Source organism: Bos mutus, chromosome 10 (assembly GCF_027580195.1).
Source record: "Bos mutus isolate GX-2022 chromosome 10, NWIPB_WYAK_1.1, whole genome shotgun sequence".
NCBI lineage: Eukaryota > Metazoa > Chordata > Mammalia > Artiodactyla > Bovidae > Bos > Bos mutus.
The window spans coordinates 79474350-79495725 of record NC_091626.1 but is presented as its reverse complement, the minus strand read 5'-3'; the positions used below and the strand labels follow the sequence as shown (position 1 = coordinate 79495725).

General features: G+C 44.1%; 2 protein-coding genes across 2 annotated transcripts in view; one reads left to right on the top strand and one right to left on the bottom strand.

Moving 5' to 3' along the window:
* Window positions 1-13776, top strand: part of AVEN (apoptosis and caspase activation inhibitor) — a 198244-nt gene extending 184468 nt beyond the window's left edge. The window contains exons 3-6 of the mRNA XM_070378269.1: window positions 3089-3159; window positions 9338-9433; window positions 12475-12835; window positions 13632-13776. Coding sequence (XP_070234370.1) covers window positions 3089-3159; window positions 9338-9433; window positions 12475-12835; window positions 13632-13747 — 644 coding nt within the window. The 3' untranslated portion in view covers window positions 13748-13776. The remainder of the gene's footprint in view (window positions 1-3088; window positions 3160-9337; window positions 9434-12474; window positions 12836-13631) is intronic.
* A 494-nt stretch (window positions 13777-14270) lies between these two features.
* The window catches only part of RYR3 (ryanodine receptor 3), a 457031-nt gene continuing 449925 nt past the window's right edge, over window positions 14271-21376 (bottom strand). Inside the window, 5 exon segments of the mRNA XM_070378270.1 lie at window positions 14271-15240; window positions 16194-16245; window positions 18405-18505; window positions 18919-18983; window positions 20037-20193. Coding sequence (XP_070234371.1) covers window positions 15145-15240; window positions 16194-16245; window positions 18405-18505; window positions 18919-18983; window positions 20037-20193 — 471 coding nt within the window. The 3' untranslated portion in view covers window positions 14271-15144.

Sequence of the window (21376 nt, the reverse complement as noted above, 5' to 3'; positions counted from 1 at the left end):
CCGAAGAATTGAAACTTTTGAACTGTGGTGTTGGAGAAGACTCTTGAGAGTCCCTTGGACTGCAGGGAGATCAAACCAGTCAGTCTTAAAGGAAATCAGTCCAGAATACTCATTGGAAAGACTGATGCTGAAGCTGAACCTCTAATACTTTGGCCATGTGATGTGAAGAACTGACTCATGGGAAAGATTGAAGGCAGGAGGAGAAGGGGACAACAGAGGATGAGATGGTTGGATGGCATCATCGATGAAATGGACATTATTTTGAGCAAGCTCCAGGAGTTGGTGATAGACAGGGAAGCCTGGCATGCTGTAGTCCATGGGGTCTCAGAGTCGGACACCACTGAGCAACTGAACCGAACTAAATAATTAGCATGGTTGAGCATCTTTTCATGTGTTTTTTGTCTGTCTTTATATGTCTTCTTTGGAGAAATGTCTATTTAGGTCTTCTGCCCATTTTTTGATTGGATTTTGTTGGTTGGTTGGTTTAATCCTCTCTCTAGCTTTCTGTTATCTTGGTCTCATCTCCTGATATACCTGATGGTTTTTAATGAATTTTGAATACTGTATATAATATATAGTAGAGGTAATTCTAGGCTATTGATAATGTCATTTTTCTCCAAAAACGATTTACTTTTGCTTCTTTTAGTCAGAATCAGAGATTGAGTTGATTCACTCCTTTGCCTCAGACTTTGTGAGGCTGGCCTCTTCTCCTTCATCCCTACTTCTAAGATGTAGTCCTCAAGGGTTTCATCTAAAAGTTTTGATTTTCCAGGACTCTTCTTCACCCATGGGCCCTGAACTCCCATTTTTGTCCACCCAGTGCCATAAAACTAGTGGAAGTTCTCGGTAGTTTTACCATCTCCTGGTTATTACTTGATGCTTAATTTTTCAGTCTCTCTGTATCACTTTGGAAACTAAACTCAAAGGGAAAAGCAGTTCTAAATGTTAGACTCACCTTTTTGTGCTTTTCTTCAATCTGGGAACTTTGTCCCTCACATCCTCACTGCCTTGGTAACTGTCTAATGTCTTCAGGTAGATTTTTTGGGATGGTGGTGGGGGAATGTTCCTAGTTGTTTTCTGTAGGAGCATTGATTTCAAACAAGCTATTTGCCACTGTTGGAAACTTACCTGTATTTGAAGTTGAATATTTAGATATTAAAAATACATAGAGCATGCCTCGTTTGCATTACTGTTATCTAGGATGACAGTGGATGAGATGGTTGGGTGGCATCACCGACTTGATGGACATGAGTTTGAGCAAGCTCCAGGACTTGGTGATGGACAGGGAAGCCTGGCGTGCTGCAGTCCATGGGGTTGCAAAGAGTCAGACAGGACTGAGTGACTGAACTGATGACTGATGATATCTAGTACTGATTACATAGTATAGGATCCATGCAGTCATAGGATCATTTTTAATATAGAAGTTCACAAATATCAAAAGTAACACTACTTCATAAAATAGTCAGCTGTTTGACCAAGTTTAAAAAAATCTAGCAGATTAATTTTTTATTTATTCATGATTCATTTCATGTATACATATTAGCCACTTGCATTTCTCATTCTCACCCCCTTTCCTGTTTTCCTACTAGGTGGTTTTGTTCTGGTTAATTTGCAGAAGTTCTTTGTATGTGAGAGATAGGCTCTTTGCCTATATGTGCTACAAATTTATCATTGGCAAATATGGTTTGTATGACTGCTACATTTTAGGATATTTTTAAAGGTTTTTTTTGGTAACCTTTCTATAGTCCTTTTAAAATACTGATATTGCACAAATATTTATAAAGTATCCACATATAATCACAATACATATATGTACACACGCACTTAAATATCCACATGCACAGACAAGACCTTATTAATTCAGATCCTTTATATCATACTTTTGGGAGATCACATTGATTTGCTGGTGACTAATGATTGTGATTTTATCCTTCCTCATTATAAAGACTGATGTTCTTGGTCTGTTTTACCTTGAACTTGATCTTGTCAAGTTTTAGATGCTGGAAGTTTTATCTTTGTCTCTTTAATTTGGAATTCTTCCCTTCTTTTTCCCCTATTTTAAGTTAGAAGTAAAGAATGGATTCTATGGCTAAATAACCTGAGAGATATCATAGGAGGAGGAAGTGGGCCTGTACCTGAATCTTGAAATATAAATAGGATATGAATGGGTAGAAGTGTGTGGGTCTTCAGACAAGGAAGAAGGATTAAAAGAAAAATGAGGATAGGATAGAAAATGAAGTATGTTCAAAATGTGAAAAGAGGCTGACTCTGGAGCAGAAAGTCTGAAGAAATAGGAAGTAAATGTTCATTAATGAGGTAGGACCACATTTTGGAGGATCCTGAAAGCTAGGTAGAGAAATAATTCTTTGCTTATAAATTGGCTATCCCTAATGCAAATAATCAGGTAAGTACACGTTTACAAAATAAGCCTTGTGTCAGGCTCCTTGTGCAGAATCATCTGTCAAGCTTGTTTATTTTGATTCATTTTCCTTCATTCTGGGAGCTCATGCTCATTCCAGCCATGCGTCATGATTCACATTGACTAATCTAAGGCACATCCTTTGGGTTTTATTTTGCATCTGACATTCTTACCAGGTGATTTTTGGAGTGATGGTTGAGGTTGGTAACCTCACTTCAAAGAGATATTTTAAGTCGTCATATTATGGGTCAGTGGAGAATTGCTTTCCTTCAGTTCTGGTTTTCTCCTTCCTTTTCTACTTGCCTACCCCCAAAATTACACATATCAGTTTCCTTGCATACATTATAGAGAGATAAAAATATGCTTAAAATGGGTAGATGGCCATGTCTGCAGGCCTGGACTGTTTAGCTGTTTCTCAAGTGTGTAGGCTGGTGGCTTATTGAGAGTTGAATAAAACAATGAATACAGCTGTCAACAATATTTTCAAGTCCCCCTACACACAGGTTGCTGTGGAAAGATGTGGACCGGGACCTTCTATCGAATGATATCACCATGTTTGGGATGGTCAGCTCTTTAGAAACAGCACTTTTCCTTCCAAAGGGAAATTTAGAGAACTGAGTGTTCTCCTTTGGCTTTGATATAAAGTTGTGTGCTTTTTTCTGTTCCCAGGGGACTCCTTCTCACAGTTCCGGTTTGCCGAGGAGAAAGAGTGGGATGGTGAAGCTTCATGCCCCAAGCAGGTAAGGCGAAGCTTTGTGTTGAATGGGGGTTGGCTCTTCTCAAGGATAAAGACCAGCACCTTTCGCACTGTTGTTTAGACGGAGTCTTCACATAGAGGAGAGTCTAGTACTTCGTGTACAGTTCAGTCTCAGTTACCTAAATTGCTCAGAAAGTTTTCAGGGAGCTTAAATGTTACAAGTTCTTGGAGCTGGAGTTGACCTTCATACCAGGCCACTGTGTGAACTCCTCATACAGTTCATCTGTGACTATAGTTCATACAGATTGGGTTGCAGGGCCAAAGATTATGGTTATGATTTTGAGTGGATTACCTTACTGTTTGGCCTTCCACTTTTCCCTTTGTGTGAAAATTCCTCTTAGAATCAGTTGAGAATTCAGTTTTTTTCTCCCACACTGTTTTTGGTATTATGGACAGGGAGGCCTGGCGTGCTGCGATTCATGGGGTCAAAAGAGTCAGACACAACTGAGCGACTGAGCTGAACTGAACTGAAGAGAATCCTTAACTTCGTAGTTTTAAATAACTCTTTTATCTATAATTAGGAGCAGAAAACTATAAAATAAGAACAAGTATCATAGTCTTTCAATGAATCCATAAAACCCACACACTTTCTTTGTATTCCTGCCATATTTTCTTCCCAAAGGAGTTTTGATGATTCTCCAAGCAGGATTTCACTGATTCTTTTCATATGAGAGATGACAGGTATTCTCACCCTGTAAAAATGCACAGAGAATGAATGAGTGGTGGTTTGGCATATGCTCCCCAACCCCAGGGCTAGAGCATACTGTCTGACACAGTGATCAGACCGTCCGCCCACAGCTTCAGACAGGAGACCGAGCCACAGACCTGCTGGGGAGGGGTGGTCCCTTCCTCCCCATTCTGCTGTCAGCTCAGTACACACACAGTAGGCGGCTTGCACTCCCAGGTGGACTGGTGTTATGTTCAGTTGTTTGGGATGGACATTGACTTTTCAGAAAGACAGAGGCGAGGGAAGTGACTTGTAAAATAACTGCCTGTCACTTTACAAAGAGTATGTATTACAACATAGAAAAAAGTTGGAAATTAGAAATATTTGTTTTTCTTGAGTCTGTTTGGGATGTACCTGAGCAGAGACGTTACTTTGTCAACAAAGGTCCGTCTAGTCAAGGCTATGGTTTTTCCAGTGATCATGTATGGATGCAAGAGTTGGGCTATAAAGAAAGCTGAGCGCTGAAGAATTGATGCTTTTGAACTGTGGTGTTGGAGAAGACCCTTGAGAGTCCCTTGGACTGCAAGGAGATCCAACCAGTCCATCCTAAAGGAGATCAGTCCTGGGTGTTCATTGGAAGGACTGATGTTGAAGCTGAAACTCCAATACTTTGGCCACCTGATGCGAAGAGCTGACTCATTTGAAAAGACCCTGATGCTGGGAAAGATTGAGGGCAGGAGGAGAAGGGGACGACAGAGGATGAGATGGTTGGATGGCATCACGGACTTGATGGACATGAGTTTGGGTGAACTCCAGGAGTTGGTGATGGACAGGGAGGCCTGGCGTGCTGTGATTCATGGGATTGCAAAGAGTCGGACACGACTGAGTGACTGAACTGAACTGAACTGAGTATGGTTTAGAGTTGTAGGACAAGTTAAAAACAGATTAACGGAAGAATTGAGTGAAAGCCAAATGGTTCTCATTTCAACTCCTTTGAACCATGTTGGCTAAAAGAGAACATTTGAGTTATCTTAAGATTTTCAGATGATTCTAAGGTTCTTCATTCATCAAAACACTGAGCACTTGTTATTTATTATGTTTTATTAGTTGCCCCTTATTCAAAGATGAATGAGACAAAGCTCATGCTTGTTCACCACCCTAGGCCCCTTGCCTTATAACATAGTGGTAGATGACATGTGGTAGATGATCAGTAAATATTTAGATGATAAATGAAAAAGAATGCAACATAAGATAATTGGTATAATGCTACTGTTGCTACTGCTAAGTCACTTCAGTCGTGTCCGACTCTGTGTGACCCTATAGACAGCAGTCCACCAGGCCCCCCCATCCCTGGGATTCTCCAGGCAAGAACACTGGAGTGGGTTGCCATTTCCTTCTCCAATGCATGAGAGTGAAAAGTGCAAGTGAAGTCGCTCAGTCATGTCCGACTCTTAGCGACCCCATGGACTGCAGCCTTCTAGGCTCCTCCATCCATGGGATTTTCCAGGCAAGAGTACTGGAGTGGGGTGCCATTGCCTTGGTGGGAGAAATCTGCTTTGGACTGGTAGTGATTGAGAGTAGGAGCATGGGATGAAGACCATTTGAATGGGCCTTGGTGGATAAGTATGGTTCTGGTGGGTCCTCTCTGGGGAACAACAGGAGAATGATGAGATCTGAAAGACCAGGCTGTGGTCAGAGTTGGGAGCACAGCTCCCACTGTGGTATTCTCAGAAGAGGAGGCTTCCAGGGTAGGTCTAGGCCACTTAGTACCAGCAGTTGGGTTTTCATTTTCATCTGGGGGCAGTTTAGCGTGTGGGTAAGAGCATAGCCTTTAGAGACACAATCCTGAGTGTAAATCCTAGTTCTCATCTGTAAAATGGAACTAATCATTAAGTATAACTCAGAGTTGTCATGAGGATTAGATTGGGTTATAAATAAAAGTTCTTCTGTGCAGTTCCTGACACATGGGAAACACTCAAAATTAGCCTTTATTCCTACTGTTACTTGTTCACAAGAGTATTGTTTAGCAAGAAAATGGAAATGGCTAGATTGGACCTCCACAGTTTTGGGAAGGAGGGACTGAAGAGGTCAGAGGTTGGAGGAGGAAAAGCAGTGGGAGGATATTGTGCTGGCTAACGGGAGGGGATGTGGGCTGACAGCATGGGGCCGTGGCAGGGAAGACAGTTCCCTGATGGATGAGACTGCGTGGAGGACGAGGGAGAATATGTCATGGGCCAGACAGGAGACATAAGGACAAGAAAGATTCACAGGGGCTCTGAGGCTCTGAGCACGACGACGAGGTGAGCAGTGACAGCTGATGGAGCAGAAGAAGGCAGTCTTGACCATGAGTGTGTTGAGTTGACACGTCCCAAACCGAATTCATCACTTCGCCATCAGAACTGCTATATGTCCCACTTCACTCCTCATTTGGTTCTCTTTATTTTTGCTTACTTGAGAGAGAAAAAGAAGAGGAGAATCTGTCTATATATCTATCTTCTACCTATCTGTCCGTCTACCTACCTACCTGTCTGTCTGTCTACCCGATATCTGTCTACCTCCTTACCTGTCTGTCTATCCAATATCTGTCTGTCTGTCCCTCATGTGCTTCCCTGTCCCCAGTGCTGCTGGGGACATGAGGAAGTAGAGCTGACAGCGGGTCCTGGTGAAGCCCCTAACAGGAGAGCGCCCAGCACCGTGGCTGTGACCGGCCTTCACAAGTCTGTGGCTCACGTGCAGGGTGAAGGGGATGCGGCCTGGCAGTCAGGGTCCCTGCTTCAGCCACGCTGGCCCCATTTCTTCAGGGGAGTTGGTCCCTTGGATCCCTGAGTGACGTTTTCAGACCTGTTCTTTGGACAGTGGGGGAACATGGGAGGAGGGAATGTGAGGTGGGAGGAGAACTTTGTAGGGTGAAAAAATAGGCCCATTATTTTTTAAAAATCATCTGAGGCTTTTTTTTTTTCTTTTCATTTTACTTTTCAGTTCTGTTGACTAGTGACTTGTTTATTCCATAGAGCTTCCTCAAGCACCAGCAAGCACTGGGTGACATGTGGTGGTTCCTGAACACGTGGCTCCTAATGGCGTATATGCCCTCCCTCAGTTCCCCGCAAGAGTGCAGTTCTGGATGGGACTCTGTACATGGAAGGCACCCCAGCTTACTCCTAAGTATTGCTTGATTTGGGCACTTCCGCTGTAAAGGGGCCTTGAGTCCCCACATGTGGACGATGAGTTCTGTAGCTACCGAGGAAGGTATAATGGTCTGACTAGAGGCTGTAAGTGGAGTTTTAGCTCGCTGTGCCCTCCCAGCATCCAGGTCTGCAGAAGAGGAGGCACCAGGCAGCCAGGCATCACACACGCTCCAACTGAGAATGGGTATAGAGTTGGCCAGGTAGGTGTGGAAGCCAGGCACTCCAGGCACAGTTAACCCACCAACTACTTTACAACATGGAGCAAAAAAAAAGCTAACTCATGGTGGTTATTCCAGTCAAACCTGTCTTCAAATTCACACTTTACTGTTACAAGGAATTCACTACAGCTCCCTTTATGTCGAAGGCATTCAGCTTTAGCTCTTTAGAAGACAAAGTGGTGACCAAAAGAGGGAAAGTCTTACACAGTGGTGTATGATGAGGGCAGGTTCTAGGCTCTGGGACTTCTACAGGGAGACCAGCAGAAACCACTGTGCTGGGCTGAAGTGTCGTGAGGGCCTTATGGTGACAGCACCTTGTCACCTGGGCCTTGGATGGGGGGTAGGAATTAGAGACATGGGGGTGGGAGCAGCCAAAGGTCCGTCATTCAGGACTCAGCACACAGGCACAGCCTGGCCGTTCCTCACATCTCACAGACTTCCTTGTTAACAGCATACCTCGTAGTGTGTTGCACCTGATGTGAAAGTGGGGAGGAAGTTTGAGCACTTGTGGCTGGACCGCAGCACGTCTCAGAGGCCCTCCTCTTGAGACCTGAGAGTGGTTGGCAGCTCTGAGTAGTTGGCAGGCATGGTGGAGGGAGCAGGGGGTCTATACAGTGGGAAGGGTGAGATTTCCATTTTGTAATGAGGCGATTTACTCGTGTGTTACACATTCAGGATCACATTTTTCTAGTGGTCTGAGAGATTTTCTTCAAACTTCAAAACAAAGGCTGGCCGTGCTGGCCCTCATGAAGCCTTGGGTGTGCTGAGTGCAGGACCAAGGCAGGGCGTGTGTGTACTGAATTTCCTGCTCTCCTGCCAGAGCTTTGTTTTCCTCCATCCTGTTCCCTAAATACTCTATTTTTAGATGTAAGTTTTTTTTTTTTTTTCCCCTAGGGCAAGGGGCCACATCTGCTGCTGCCGGCATTGCTCCCCTAAGAGCTAGCCATCTTCAGAAAGTTTCAAAAGGGCAGCTGAAAAGCCATATTGCATTTTTCGATCGCTGTGTACTTCTGTTGTGAGGCTCAGGAGTTTGAGTGGGTCTGGATTTAGTGCTGGGGCTCTACTTGAGAATACCAGGAATGACTCCCTACCTCCAGTCATCATAAATGCATCTACCCAAGACATCCTTATAGTGGATTTGAGACTCCATGACCCCTGGGTTTTCTCTGACTTGAAGTCCGTGATCACAGCAGAAGGCACAGTTCTACCTAGACCTGTGACAGTCCTTGGTGGATGAGATGGTTGGTGGTATCTGACTCTTAATGTGGTGATTTCACCCACCTTTTAGTTTTTCCCTTCTCTTGGATGGCCAGGGTACCTAGAAGCAGCTGTTAGGGGTCATGAGATAATCTGGAATGCCTTCTCAAATACAGTCAATCTGTGAAGGCATTGCCTGGAAGGGACTTTGCGCCTGTGAATGGGAATGGAGTCCCAGGGAGTTTTAGTGTTGGCCTCACACGTAGAGCTGCCAGCTGGAGGGTAAGTTTCCATCCCCTGATTTCTGGTTGGAAGAGAAGTGTACGCACATGGACTCCTCTGGCTGTGCCGTCAGCCCCAAGTCACTGTCGAGACAGCTCTCCACTGCTCTCCCAAAGGCCAGCCATCTGAATATGGAGGAGGTGTCCAGTTATGTTTCATTAAATGCTTTGAATTTTCTCTGTAATTCCAAGAATGTCCACAGTTTCCAGATTACCATGCAGTCTTTTTTTTCCCTTTGGCCATGCAGCGCAGCCTGTAGGATCTTAGTTTCCTGACCAGGGATCGAACCCATACCGTCCCCCATCCAGTGGAAGCACAGAGTCCTAACTATTGGGCCACTGAGGAATTCCCATACCATAGAGTCTTTGATTCGAGTGATTGCTACCCTGCTGCTACTCTGACCACCTGAGCTGTGGCTCAAGAAGGTGGTTTTGGTTTTGCTTATCTTCATGCAGAGATGATAGAAATTAGAACCATATGATTTATGATTGGGTCACTCCCAGCTAAAAGTAATGGATGATTTATTTACAGTTACTACTAGCGTCTTGTGCCCTTTTATTTCTGAAAGGTCATATGTAATCATCTTGATTGATCAATTTCTCTTTTCTGTAGAATTCAGCATTTTATGTGGACTGTGAGTCATTGGTTCGAGCCCTTCAAGAATTGCCTCTCTCACTCCGACTCAATGTTGCTGCTGAATTGGTTCAGGTAAGAACCCTGATGACATCTTGAGGCTGGTGTAAATTAGGGCAGAAGAAGAAAACTGAAAAGTATCTCCCTGTAGGATGTCTCAGAATCAGCTTTTCCTTTCAACAGGCTGAGGGTTTTGTATCAGATAGAATTTTGTAGTTTTGAGGGAGAATGAAATACTTTTCAAAGTTTTTATCCTGTTTTATTGATATATTTGGAACATTTTAAAGGATAAAATGTAATGGAATCGAATGAAATGTCAAAGTACAGAGTCTGGCTTGTGTTGTACCCAAAATGTTTATGTGTCAGGCTCTGTGTTAGGCACTCAGATTACAGTGGTGAATAGACAGACATGGTTCTTGCCCTCATGGAGCTTAATCTGTCAGGAAAGATGGGCATTAATCCAGTTATCAAATTGCACTAAGTTTGTGAAGGATAAGCACTATGTGCTATGAGAGTTTGTAATAATGAACCTGTATGATGTAGGAATGACTTTTCTGAAGAAGTTACAGATAAACTGAGAGCCAAAGTATAGGAACATTTGAGTTGAGATTTAAAGAAGGGTAACCCAATCAGATCTGTAATAGCAGTGCTAGTAATAATGACAACAATAACAAAGAACATTCTGGCGGCAGAATGGAGAGAAGATGTGGGATTGGGGTGAGTGTGTGTATGGGGAAGTCTGCATATGCACACCCATGCAAGAGTAGAATAGATGAGGAGAGGCAAATTAAGTGGCTCTTGCATGGTTCAGGTGAGTAATACTGTAGCCTGTACCAGCAATGGTGGGGAACTGCACTTTACCAAGAACTGAACTATAAAAGTAAAATTAATAGGACTTGGTGAAATGCTGGTGATGGAGCAGGAGCAGGCAGAGAATTCTTCTGGGTGTTCCAGCTTGTGCGACCCAGTGGTGGCTAGTATCAGTGAGGCTTGGACAGAGTATGAGTTTGTTCTGAGATTTCAAAGTGAAAATAATAGTAATTTGAATGTAGAAATTTATAGTTCAGAATTAAGGACTAGAAATATAAATCTGGGGGTTACAACCAGTGTAAGGTAGGTAAGAGGAGCCACTGAATGGGATAAGAGAGGAAGCGTCCAACAGTTAAACCAGAAGGAACTTTGAAATTTCTTTGAGACTTGACTGGATTTTTTTTTTTTTTTTAAGTGAAACCCTGGGCAGTACTAAATAGAATGCAAGCAACTAAAATGATCAGTTTTGTTCTACAGATGAATATGATGCCAAGCTTAAACATCACCATGAACTGGCTCGCATCCAGTTGCTGTTTCTGTGGCACTTAACTTGCCTCAGATTTAGGGCAAGTAGGATTCAGGGCTGGGGGACAGTTCGGGGCTGAGAAGTAGAAAGGCTGGCATTTGGAATCACCTGGGGCTTCTTTCAGAATGTGTGGGCTTGTCTTAATGACAGGGTAAGTGTCACTTTTCCTCTGGGTGTCCAGTGATGGTTAGAGTTTGGACATGCTTGGTTTGGTCCCACACAATGAGGGATGGTTAACAGGACCTCATTGGGGTGAAGGTGATGGGGACCCCAGGACTGAGGAGAGAAACGGGGTGAAGTGTTATGAGAAATCCAAAGTGAAGGATGGCACGCCTGAAGAGGAAAGATATAAAGTAATTACAGGAACTTTGAAATTAAAATACCATCCCTCCCCCGTTATGCAGAGCAGTTATTCTCAACTGTGTCTGTATCTTACTTACCTGGGGAGTGAACAGACAAAAACCATGCTGGACAGCCAGTCCAGACCATCTAAGTGATCACAAGATTAGAACCGGGGCCCACATCCCAGCTTCACCCTGCCTACTGACAGTGCTGGGTGAGTGTTCAAGTTCATGTGTGAGGCTGTACTGTCTCAAAAGCCCTGAGGAGTTATTAGCAGACTGGATCTGCTCAGGATGCTTAAATGTACGAGTAAGGGAACAGTGGCTCCAAGAGCAGCTGAACCTCCTTTTGAACCTACCTGACTGCTGCCAGGCTGGTCACCCCAGTCTTCCCTCCGGAACTATGGTTCTCAGTCGTCTTCTACATTACAGTCACCTGAGGGGAGGGTCTAACTCTCTTAAATTCCAACATGTAGAAAAGTGCACATGTAAATCTTTATAACCATGGAATCACCATCTAGATCAAGAAACAGAATATTGCCCCTGCCCAGAACCACCCCCACCGCACCCAGCCCTGACCCAAGGCAGTACTTTCCTAAAACCACTATTTTGACAAGAGTTAGTTTTGTCTGTATGGGGAGTTTTTACAAATGTAATCAGATAGAATGTTTTCTTTAGTGTCTGGCAATTTTTAGTCATGAATGACTGCTATGCTATGCTATCCTAAGTCACTTCAGTCGTGTCCAACTCTGTGTGATCCCATAGATGGTAGCCTACCAGGCTCCCCCGTCCCTGGGATTCTCCAGGCAAGAACACTGGAGTGGGTTGCCATTTCCTTCTCCAGTGCATCAAAGTGAAAAGTGAAAGTGAAGTCGCTCAGTCGTGTCCTACTCCTAGCGACCCCATGGACTGCAGCCTACCAGGCTCCTCCGTCCATGGGATTCTCCAGGCAAGAGTACTGGAGTGGGGTACCATCGCCTTCTCTGAATGACCACTAGTAACGTTATTTTTTTTTAGTGAATGTGTCCCTTCACCTCTGTATTTGTGCATTTTAGTACGATGAGCAGATCTGATTTACTTATTACTCCTCCATGCCTTTTACAGATGTCTGCCTCGTCACAGGCGTAAGTGTGTATTCACATAGACCTGTGGCTCTGTCTGATCTCAGGCCAGTGATGGGAACGCATGGGCCTTTTGATTTCAGCTCTAATCTGGTTAGCACAAGGCTGAGGTGGACATAGCGGGGAGGTGTCCCACATTTACCCGTATTAATTAGAAGGGGTGCTGGGACAAACCTGGATGGAGAAACTTCGTGACCTTCCTGTCTGAACTGAATTTCCTACTCCACAAAGTCTGATGGCTTCCTCTGCTTTAGTTCCTGCTTAAGCAAATAGGGCAGGACTCACAGTTTTAACTCAGATATTGTGTTTCTCTTTCAGACTGCCCTTCCTTTAGAGCTCCCTCAGGTGAAACCAAAGAGAAATAACGATGGCAAGGGACTAGGGATGCAGCTAAAGGGGCCCTCGGGGCCTGGAGGAAAGGGGTCCCTCTCTGAGATGAAATCCACCACCACTGGCTTCCCCGTGTACCCGGGTAAAGACGGCCCAGGATCGGGTCCTTCCAAGGGTTCTCAGAACCCCACTTCCCTGCTGCAGTTGGCAGCAGATCATTTGGAAGAAGAGCTAGATCTGCTGCTTAATTTAGACGCGCCTGTGAAAGAGGGAGGTGACATCTTATCAGACCAGACAGCTCAGGACCTGGAATCTGAGAAAAGGGGGGACCTGGTCCAAGCAGCAGCAGGTACGGTTTTTATTTTATTTCCCACCCATCTTCTTGATTCTGGTGTTTTTCTGAGAATAGCTTCACATCCCCACACATCCTCATCGGTGTCTGCCATCGATCTGGCCTCGTTCACTGACATCTATTTCTGTGCTCACATCTCCGCTTCCCCCTGAGCTGACCTTTCTGACATCGTTCTCACTCGATAATACTGGCCTTCCAAAGCTGCTACCTGCCTGATTGCAATCTTAAACCTGGGGCTACAAATGGAACTCATGCTATAAAAGGCATTTAGAGCCTTGTGGCCTCAGCTGTGCAGCAGCAGACCTTTTAATCGACTGTCTGAACAGGCCTGTGGACCAAGTCTGTGTGCTTCTCGCTTGCTGTTCTGCTTTTGTTTAAAAAGGAGGAGAGTTCCTCACATGCCCGTTCTGTGAGATGGTGGCCCATCTGACAGGGAGAGGCCTAGTGACTGCCCCGTCCATACACTGCCCTTAGGACCCTCTGATGGCTTTCCAGGATCACTGCTTAGTAAAAAGGAAACAGAGCTATTGGTCTTTAAAAAGAAAAAAAAAAAAAAAAACCTCATGAACTGTGAGATTCACCAAATAAATAGAAGAGCAAATCTACCCCATTTATGAACGTGTTTAGGTATTATTGGATCTTCTTAGGGAGTAGGCACAATGACAATGTTTCCTCTTATCAGGAGCAAAGTAACAACTTGGCTGATTTCTAGCATGGATCAAACCCCAGGGAAGCATTAACCCTCAATTCTGAGACTAACATTAAGTTGTTAACATTGCGTTTATTTTCTTAGAACCTGCAAACCCATTTGTGTTGGAAGAAAAGAACGTGACCTCGGGGCAACCAAGTATATCCAGAAATGTTACCGAGGAAGAGCTTGAAGACTGGTTGGACAGCATGATTTCCTAATGACAAGGAAAGAAAGGGAAAGAGAGAGAGGGAAAAGAAAATGAAAACTGCCTGAAGCCAATTTTGGTTGCCTTGTAAGGGTGCGCAGGCCCAAGGCTGTCCTAGAACAGCTGGTTTACAAGCATGACCCCAAGCCCATGTGGCCATCACGCTTAGCACAGTAGACGCCTTCCTCCATGTTCAACAACATCTGAAGTAGACGTTTAAGAGGCTCGCTACATTTGTTCTCTGGCTTTAGTAACTGAATAGATGTCTTAAGGGCAAGAGATGTTTCGGCCCTTGTTTCCAGTTTCTTCCTCTCTGTGTTTACAGCATAGCAGGTGCTGCTGATGAAGAGAAGAGAGCTAAGCAACCAGGCATGCATTTGGCCAAAATAAACACTGGTCTGTAGATTTTCTTTCTTTCTTTCTTGTGTGGGGAGCTGTGTGCTATTTGTTACTCCCATGTCCCTTTCCCTGCAGTCACAGGGTGGTTGGGAATCAGCCAGAAGGTGGTTCATTACAAGAGGCCAAGCCGTGGAGTGGTGTGTATGACTTTATTGCAGTGGGCACTTCATGTTACTTAAGGAGATTCACCTAAATAGAGCAGCTCCACTACTTACAAGGGACCATAAAGCATTGCTCAATTTGGCTTAAGGTTGAGATTTTTTTTTTGAATTTTCAGTACAGTACTTCTAATAACAGCAATTGGTAAGCTGTTACTGAAAAAAAAAATGAATAACTTTTCAAGTGCAGTTTCATAAAGTAAAAGATCAACACAACTGATTAATGGAACTGTCCATCTTGAACATAAACATAAAAAACTTGCATAGCTATATCTAAAGAGGTTTTTAAGGCACTTAATCGATATTTCAGTGTCGACAAAGTGGTGGTTTCTTGTTTTTTTTTTTTTTTTTTCTATTTAACTGCTTAAAGCTTTTCAAGCTGATTCTGGATACATTCACTAGCAAGTACCATGGGAAAAATTAGACTGCAGTTAAAATGGTTTTTTTTTTTTTTTTTTGTAGCTCAGACCATGAATCACTAGTGGGCTACTGTCACATGGCATTCACATGTTTAAAATTCCAGGTATTATGCATCTAAAACCCTACATCTCCAGCCCTTCCCTCCGTGGTGTCATCCCAACATACTAGTTAGAACTGAAAAACGTGAAGACTGTCCACTAGAGCTTCCTTGATGCTGTGCCATCCTTTTAACATTTTGACAGGTCATCTCCCACAGTGTAAGTCCATTAGGTACAAAAAGCCAAGTCAATTCCAAAATATCACAAATGTGTAATGAACTCTTCCTTGTACGGGAGGCCTTTAGGAAATGTCACTTTTCCAGTGTGTTGCAGAATTGTAAGAGAAGGATTTTATTGACCATCCAGAATATGGTGGAGGCTTCTTTCATTCCCATTTATCCAAGCTGATCTTCGTATTGTTTCCGGAAGCAGTCACCAGCTGGGAAGAAATCCCAGCACCTTTCTTGGTACATCTTCCAGACATAAGATTCCTGAAATAGTGAGAACCAACCACAGTAAGCTGAAACGCAATTTATTTTCCATCTCTGTGTCTCCCTTTGGGAATACTGATGTGGATAAGTATGAGGCCCCAACTGGCACATTCTTTCTTGCTCTATTCCCAGCCACCACCCCACCCCCAGGCTATTTTGGGAGCAAGAAGTCATTTCTCCCTTCTCCTGACCACCACCTCCCCTCCACCATCCCCAACAAAAAACCCCCAGTGAAACCAACTCAATGATTGCCACTAAAAATACTTAAAGATTTAGCAGTGAGTTGATTCCACATCATTTGTAATTGGGAGGAGGCAGAATGTATGATGAGAGCGCGCCGAGTGCCCACTGAGGCCAGGGCCAGGAGAGCTGAGGCTAGATACGGATGCCAGTTGCCTTTAAGTGTCTGAGCCATGACGTTTTCCTACAAAGCCAGTAACGTTTGAATATTTGGTAACCTACCTTTTCCTCCTGTTCTCTGCCTTTGTTTCTTGTTCATACTTAGTCACAGAATCCCTCTGACGCACACTCTGTCACACCCACCCCTTTGCGTCCCTGAGTCACCCACATAGGAGGTCGTTGTCTTCCTTGTGCTGTCTCTCCCACTGTTTTACTCTGAGGCGCCTGCTCTTTGCTGCACCGCCCACTCCGCTTCACATTGTCTTTTTCTCTGTTAACGTTCTCCCCACCTCCAGTTATTCGACTCAGAAGCAGCAACCCTAAGGGCTTAGCAAACGCCAGTGTGTGCTGGGAAGGATAACCAGGGGGCCTTTTGAAACAGATGGGAGTTGCCTTAAAATTTGACTTTGAAATTTACAAAGAGATGGTATAATCATGCAGGAAGCAGTGGGGAAATGCACAGAAGAGACGGATGGGGTCATTTCTCTACCGAGTTTTGACTTAGGAAGGGGAAGCCCTAACACAGGGGTGTGATTCTGTTGGATATTTCTCACCTGTCCCGTGTGCTCTGTCTCATCTTTGTTAATCAAATACATGAGGAAGAACCTGGAACGAGGAAAAAAGCTTTAACGACCGAAGGAAAGACAGTATTAGATACTTTGGTTAGAAAACTAAAGTTCACTTACTCAAGTGAACTGGAGAGAGGATCAAGCATCTTGGTTAGCATCATGCTGACCACTGTACCTTTCAGAATTGGGGAAACATGGCGTGACAACATACACCATTATTTTCTAATAATAATATACATAAATCTCAAAATGAGCCTTTCTCTGAAGAGAGGTCCTTTTTACTATCACCAAACCTTGAGCTAAGATCACTTCTGAGGAAGCATTTGTAGCTACCATTTTACTGTTTTTTTTTTTTTTAAATCCTAATATGAACAATAAAATGGTAGCCAAAACTCTAACCATATAATTTTTAGTTGGCTAGTTTATTCTCTTATAGGAATGCAGAATTGAAATCATATGTATCTCAAAGATATGTCACAGAAAAGTATTGATAAAAGTAGTGACTCTCATTCAGAAGTTGCCCTGATTTTTCCAGAAGTGTAGTTTTGTTGTTGTTGTTGTTTTTAACAAACAACGGAGGTAGGCCAGTGTAGTTTCACTTGCTCTAACCAGGAGGCTTGTGTCTAAGGTTTGAGTATGTCTGGAACACAGAATCATGGGAGGCTGGGGCTGGCCTCTCAGCTCACATTATGCAATCTCAGAGACGGCATCCGAGGGATTCGGCCTGTGCCCTTCAGGAAAATGACTGTGAGGCTGGTGAAAGGAAGAGAAAGCATAAATAGCATCCTTGGGAGGGTGAGGAGAGCGTGAGCCCCAGATTTTGAGTTCTCCCAGGATATTCTTAGGTTTATAGACTCAGATTGTGGCCCACGGTGAAGCAATAACTACTTTCCATCCTTTTATCAGACTAAGAAAGGAAACGTGACCAGTATCTTGTCATATAGGACATTATTGCTTTCCTAGCACATTTAATTCACAAAGCACAATTTTCAGGGGCGGGGCGAAGTTTTAAACATGAGTAAGACTGGTTCTCTCCCCTCAAGCTTGCTAGTGGAGGGGCACAGAGAAAATACACTATTATGTACAGAGTGCCATGGGAAGTACCTTCAAGAGTCCCAACTGTTCTCTCTCCACGGGCCTGCGATGAGCCACAGGCTCACCTTTTCTAGAAGTACATCCATCCTGATCACCTCCATGAAGATGCAAACAACAGTGAACATTCATGGTTTGAGGAAAGGTATGCCCAAGTGATTTTTTTTTTTTTAAACCTGTGTTTCTGTCTTAAACTCATTTTAGCAAAAAGACATCATTACTTCTCTTTGACAATAACCTCCCTCAGTGGCAAGGCCCATTCTATCCTAAAGAAAGATTAGGGTTTCCTAAACAATAAAGGGTAGACTCAGAGGGGAGGGGCCAGGCCAGTTAGCAGAGCCCAGCAGTTTCTTTTCTTGAAAATGATGATCACTTACAGAATCTGAATTGTCAGGGGATGTATATTCCCTACAAATTCTCTAAGTTTCCTAGGCAGTTTGTGGCACATAGTAGACTCTGAATACCTTCTGCCCGAATGAGATATTTATTATTTACCTTCTGGGTGCCAGGCCTCAGGTGCTGGGATACAGCAATATGAAAACACACACATCTTAAAGAAACCCAGCCTGGAAATTAACCCTGGAATCCAGCATCGTGCAGGTCAGGGGCTGCCTTGACAAGAGCAAATAGGAATTGGTCGAGAGGAAGGCCAACTGCAGGGGAGAGTGAGTGAGTTCTAAGGAGAGTGGGAGAGAGAGAGAAATTGGAGACTGTGAACAGGCACACTTTTCCATTTTTTTCTGGAAGAGAAGGAAAAGTGGGGCCATAGCCTTTTTTCTTTGTTTAGGATTAAAAAATATTATAAGGTGCTAGGAAAAATCCCCAAGAGACAACCTGCTGGAGCTAACAAGACCTTGGGAAGGGATGGGATCTAATTCCAGGTGGAGAAACAGTCTGCACACATCTAGGAAAACAGGAGAGGCAGGGTATATGGCAAAGATATGGCTCATGGGGACTCCTGCAAGTTCTTTCCTGATTGCGCCTACTTTCCAGAGACCAAGGAGGAAGAGACATTAGCAGAGCGCGAACTGTAAGACGTAAACTGCACTTAACCCACTGCCCTTCCCCCCAACCCTGTCGCCTCCGCTGACCAAGGATACTCACAGGTAGTTGGCTAAGTTGTGCTCTTGCAGGGTGTGTGTTTCAAAACCATGAGGCGTTGTGTCAAAGTAGTCATTGCCAATCCCACAGATGAAACATTTAGTCTGAGAAAAATAACAGAAAAGGCGTGAGTAGGCGTGACATTACAGGCAGTTGGAAAAAGGGTGATGATCTCTGAATTGAGAGATACTGAAAAATATTTCCCTTTTGTGCTTCAGGCTATTAGTCACCTACTCCACAGCGTCACGTACCTAGCTTCTGGCTAGTGGAGGGTACCTGCTCTCGCCCAAGCCTGGGGCATGACAGAGGCGGCAGGTGGGAGGAGGGTAGGGCACAGAGGGTGGAGCAGAAGAAATGCCCAGAGCTGGTGGATGGGCACAGATAAAAGGACAGGCATGGAAAACAAACTTGGGTAGTAGTTTTGCCTAGGGCTGAGGAATAGCAGAACCTATTGTTTAAAAAATCCATTTGCTGTGAGATACCAAAATGGAGTTGGGATTAGTAGGACTGTAGGTACCTCCATATCCTCTCGCACTTGTTCCTGCTGGTCTCTCAGCTCCCCAAAAGCATCAATAATAAGACCTGGAATTTTAAATATGAAAACAATGCTTTGCATAACCTGTCTAGTAGTTCAGAGCAGAGGCCACTTTGTTTAAAAAATAAAAAGGGGAATTATGAAGCTGAATGATACAATTAAACCAAAATCAGAAAAAAAAAAACCCACTTGTGTTTTCAGATGCTGCATCCTGGTTAATCGTTTTTCATGGTTCCTCTTACTCTACCTCTCTGCAATATTTGATGCTAACTACTCACTCCTCCTTGACTCTTTCTTCTCATCCTTCCTTCCTTGTCCTGCTGTTTGCTGGGCTGTTCCTTTTCTGTCTTCCTTATTGGCTCTTCCTCTTCTAGCCCCTTAGGCACTGATGTGTATCAATTGGGGTTCCTCCTCAGCTTTTTTGCTTTTGTTTTTGGGAAATCTCTACACCCACATCTTCAACCACCACCACTAATGGATCCCATTTTTTTTATTTTTGCATTCATTAATACTTATTTTATACGTCCTTATGTAATATTTTTACCTTATACCATTCCTGATTTGTCTCCTAAAAGACCTATTAGAGTTAACTGCTTGTTGGTCCTCAATACCTCTATGGCTCATAGGTCTCTCGACTTGTCATGACTTAAACTAAATCTGTCACCATCGTTCTCTAATTCCTGACAAGCTACTAACATACCAGTACCTCTCCCTGCCAAGAAGGAAAAACCATGTCACACACTCACAGCTCCTCTTTCTGCTCCTTCCCCACCCGATTGCCTGGGAGGTAAATGATCAGGGCAGAAATCATGAGGGCCCATACTAACCACAGGAGATATTTAGGAAGCAGAATAAGATGGAAATGATCAGTTCAGATTTGGCAGTGAAGGAGGGTGGTCCTCTGCAAGGATGTTCAAGTTTCTGGTATCACTGCCTGGGTATATCTTTGGCCTTCTATATAGTAGATGTCTAGAAATGTCTTGTTTGAATTAACAAGTGAATGCACAAACCTCTTTACATAAAACAATTAAGTGATAGATGCAGAAAGGTAAAGAGAACTAGACTGAGCCCCGTAAATACAACATAACTGGTAAGCATACCTTGGATGATGGCTAGCAGGATGACAATGACGAAGAAGAAGAAGGTAATGTCAAAAACGATGCGATACATTTCATACGGGTCCCCAGCAGGGTCTTCAATTTCATCACCAATGCCACCTCCAGCTCTCACTCCCACGTACATGTGGAACAGGTAACACTAGAAGAAAAATCATGGCAATTTGAGTAAAAGCTGCAGAGTTTCGTTTGTTGTTATGGAGATGGTCTGATCATTCATGTAATTAAAAATATGATAGCCCTGAGGCAGGAGAAGGGTACGCTTCACAATAATATTCATACCGCTAACTCTGGGCTTGCACCCCCAGGTGTCTATAAAGATGCAAAGATTGCTGTTCCATGTAGCCTTTAAATGATATTTTTTGCTCCTTTTCTAAAAAACAGTTTTGAACTACTGGACACACACGTGAGAATTCACTCTAGGCGTGTATAAGATAAAAGGACTTTAGGCTCTGAGGAGGATGGCATAGGCCAGATATGAATTTTATCTCATTTAATCTTAAAGTCTCAGCCTCCAGGAAAAGGCTGCCCTCCTCCTGCATTCTCCGCACACCTGGGAGCGTGGGGCTCCCCAGAGCATCTCCTCCCAAGCTGCACGCATGCACCAGGTAGGGTTCACAGATCAGGCTGCCCCGTCTCCTGACTGGCTGTGATGGGTTTGGGATGCAAGTGTGGGAAGCAATCTAAGGGCTCGTAAATCAAAACCCAGGGGCAGCACAGAGCCTGGGTGGCCACGCTGGGGCTTCAGCAACTGCAGTATTGATGTGTCAGGAGTGCTTGCCCTGAGAAGGTATATGGAGGGTTTTTAGCCAAAAAGTGCCCTCATTTTCCGGAGAAATGATCACAGTGTGGGCAGGGAAGCAGTGTACTGTCACTGGTCTCTAATACACACATTCTTTTCCTGAAATCTGGTCCCTATAAATGTCTAGAGATGCTGCTGCAGCTAGGCCCTTCTAGCCCCGCAGAGGCTGCCCTGAAAGGACCCTGCTGCCCCGACCTGATCCCACTGCTGTGACATTTTTCAGATGACATGTGTTCTGAAAGAAGGCCCACTGGCTTGCTGAAATACACTGAGCGCCAGGTTCATGGGATTCTTTGCTCCCAGCTCTCAAAGGCAAAGAATCCAAACTTCACTTCCATGAGATACAGACGTAGGTTAACTCACATCTTCACCACACACAAATGTGGGTAGATGACCCGCCTACCTGTGTGCTTCTCCTTCCACCTGGACCCAGACAAGTGGCATATTCCAGCACTTCTGTCTTCCCAGGGCCCGCCTCGCTTTTGGACCAGACATCAGTTTTCTGTTCTCATCTCTGTCATGC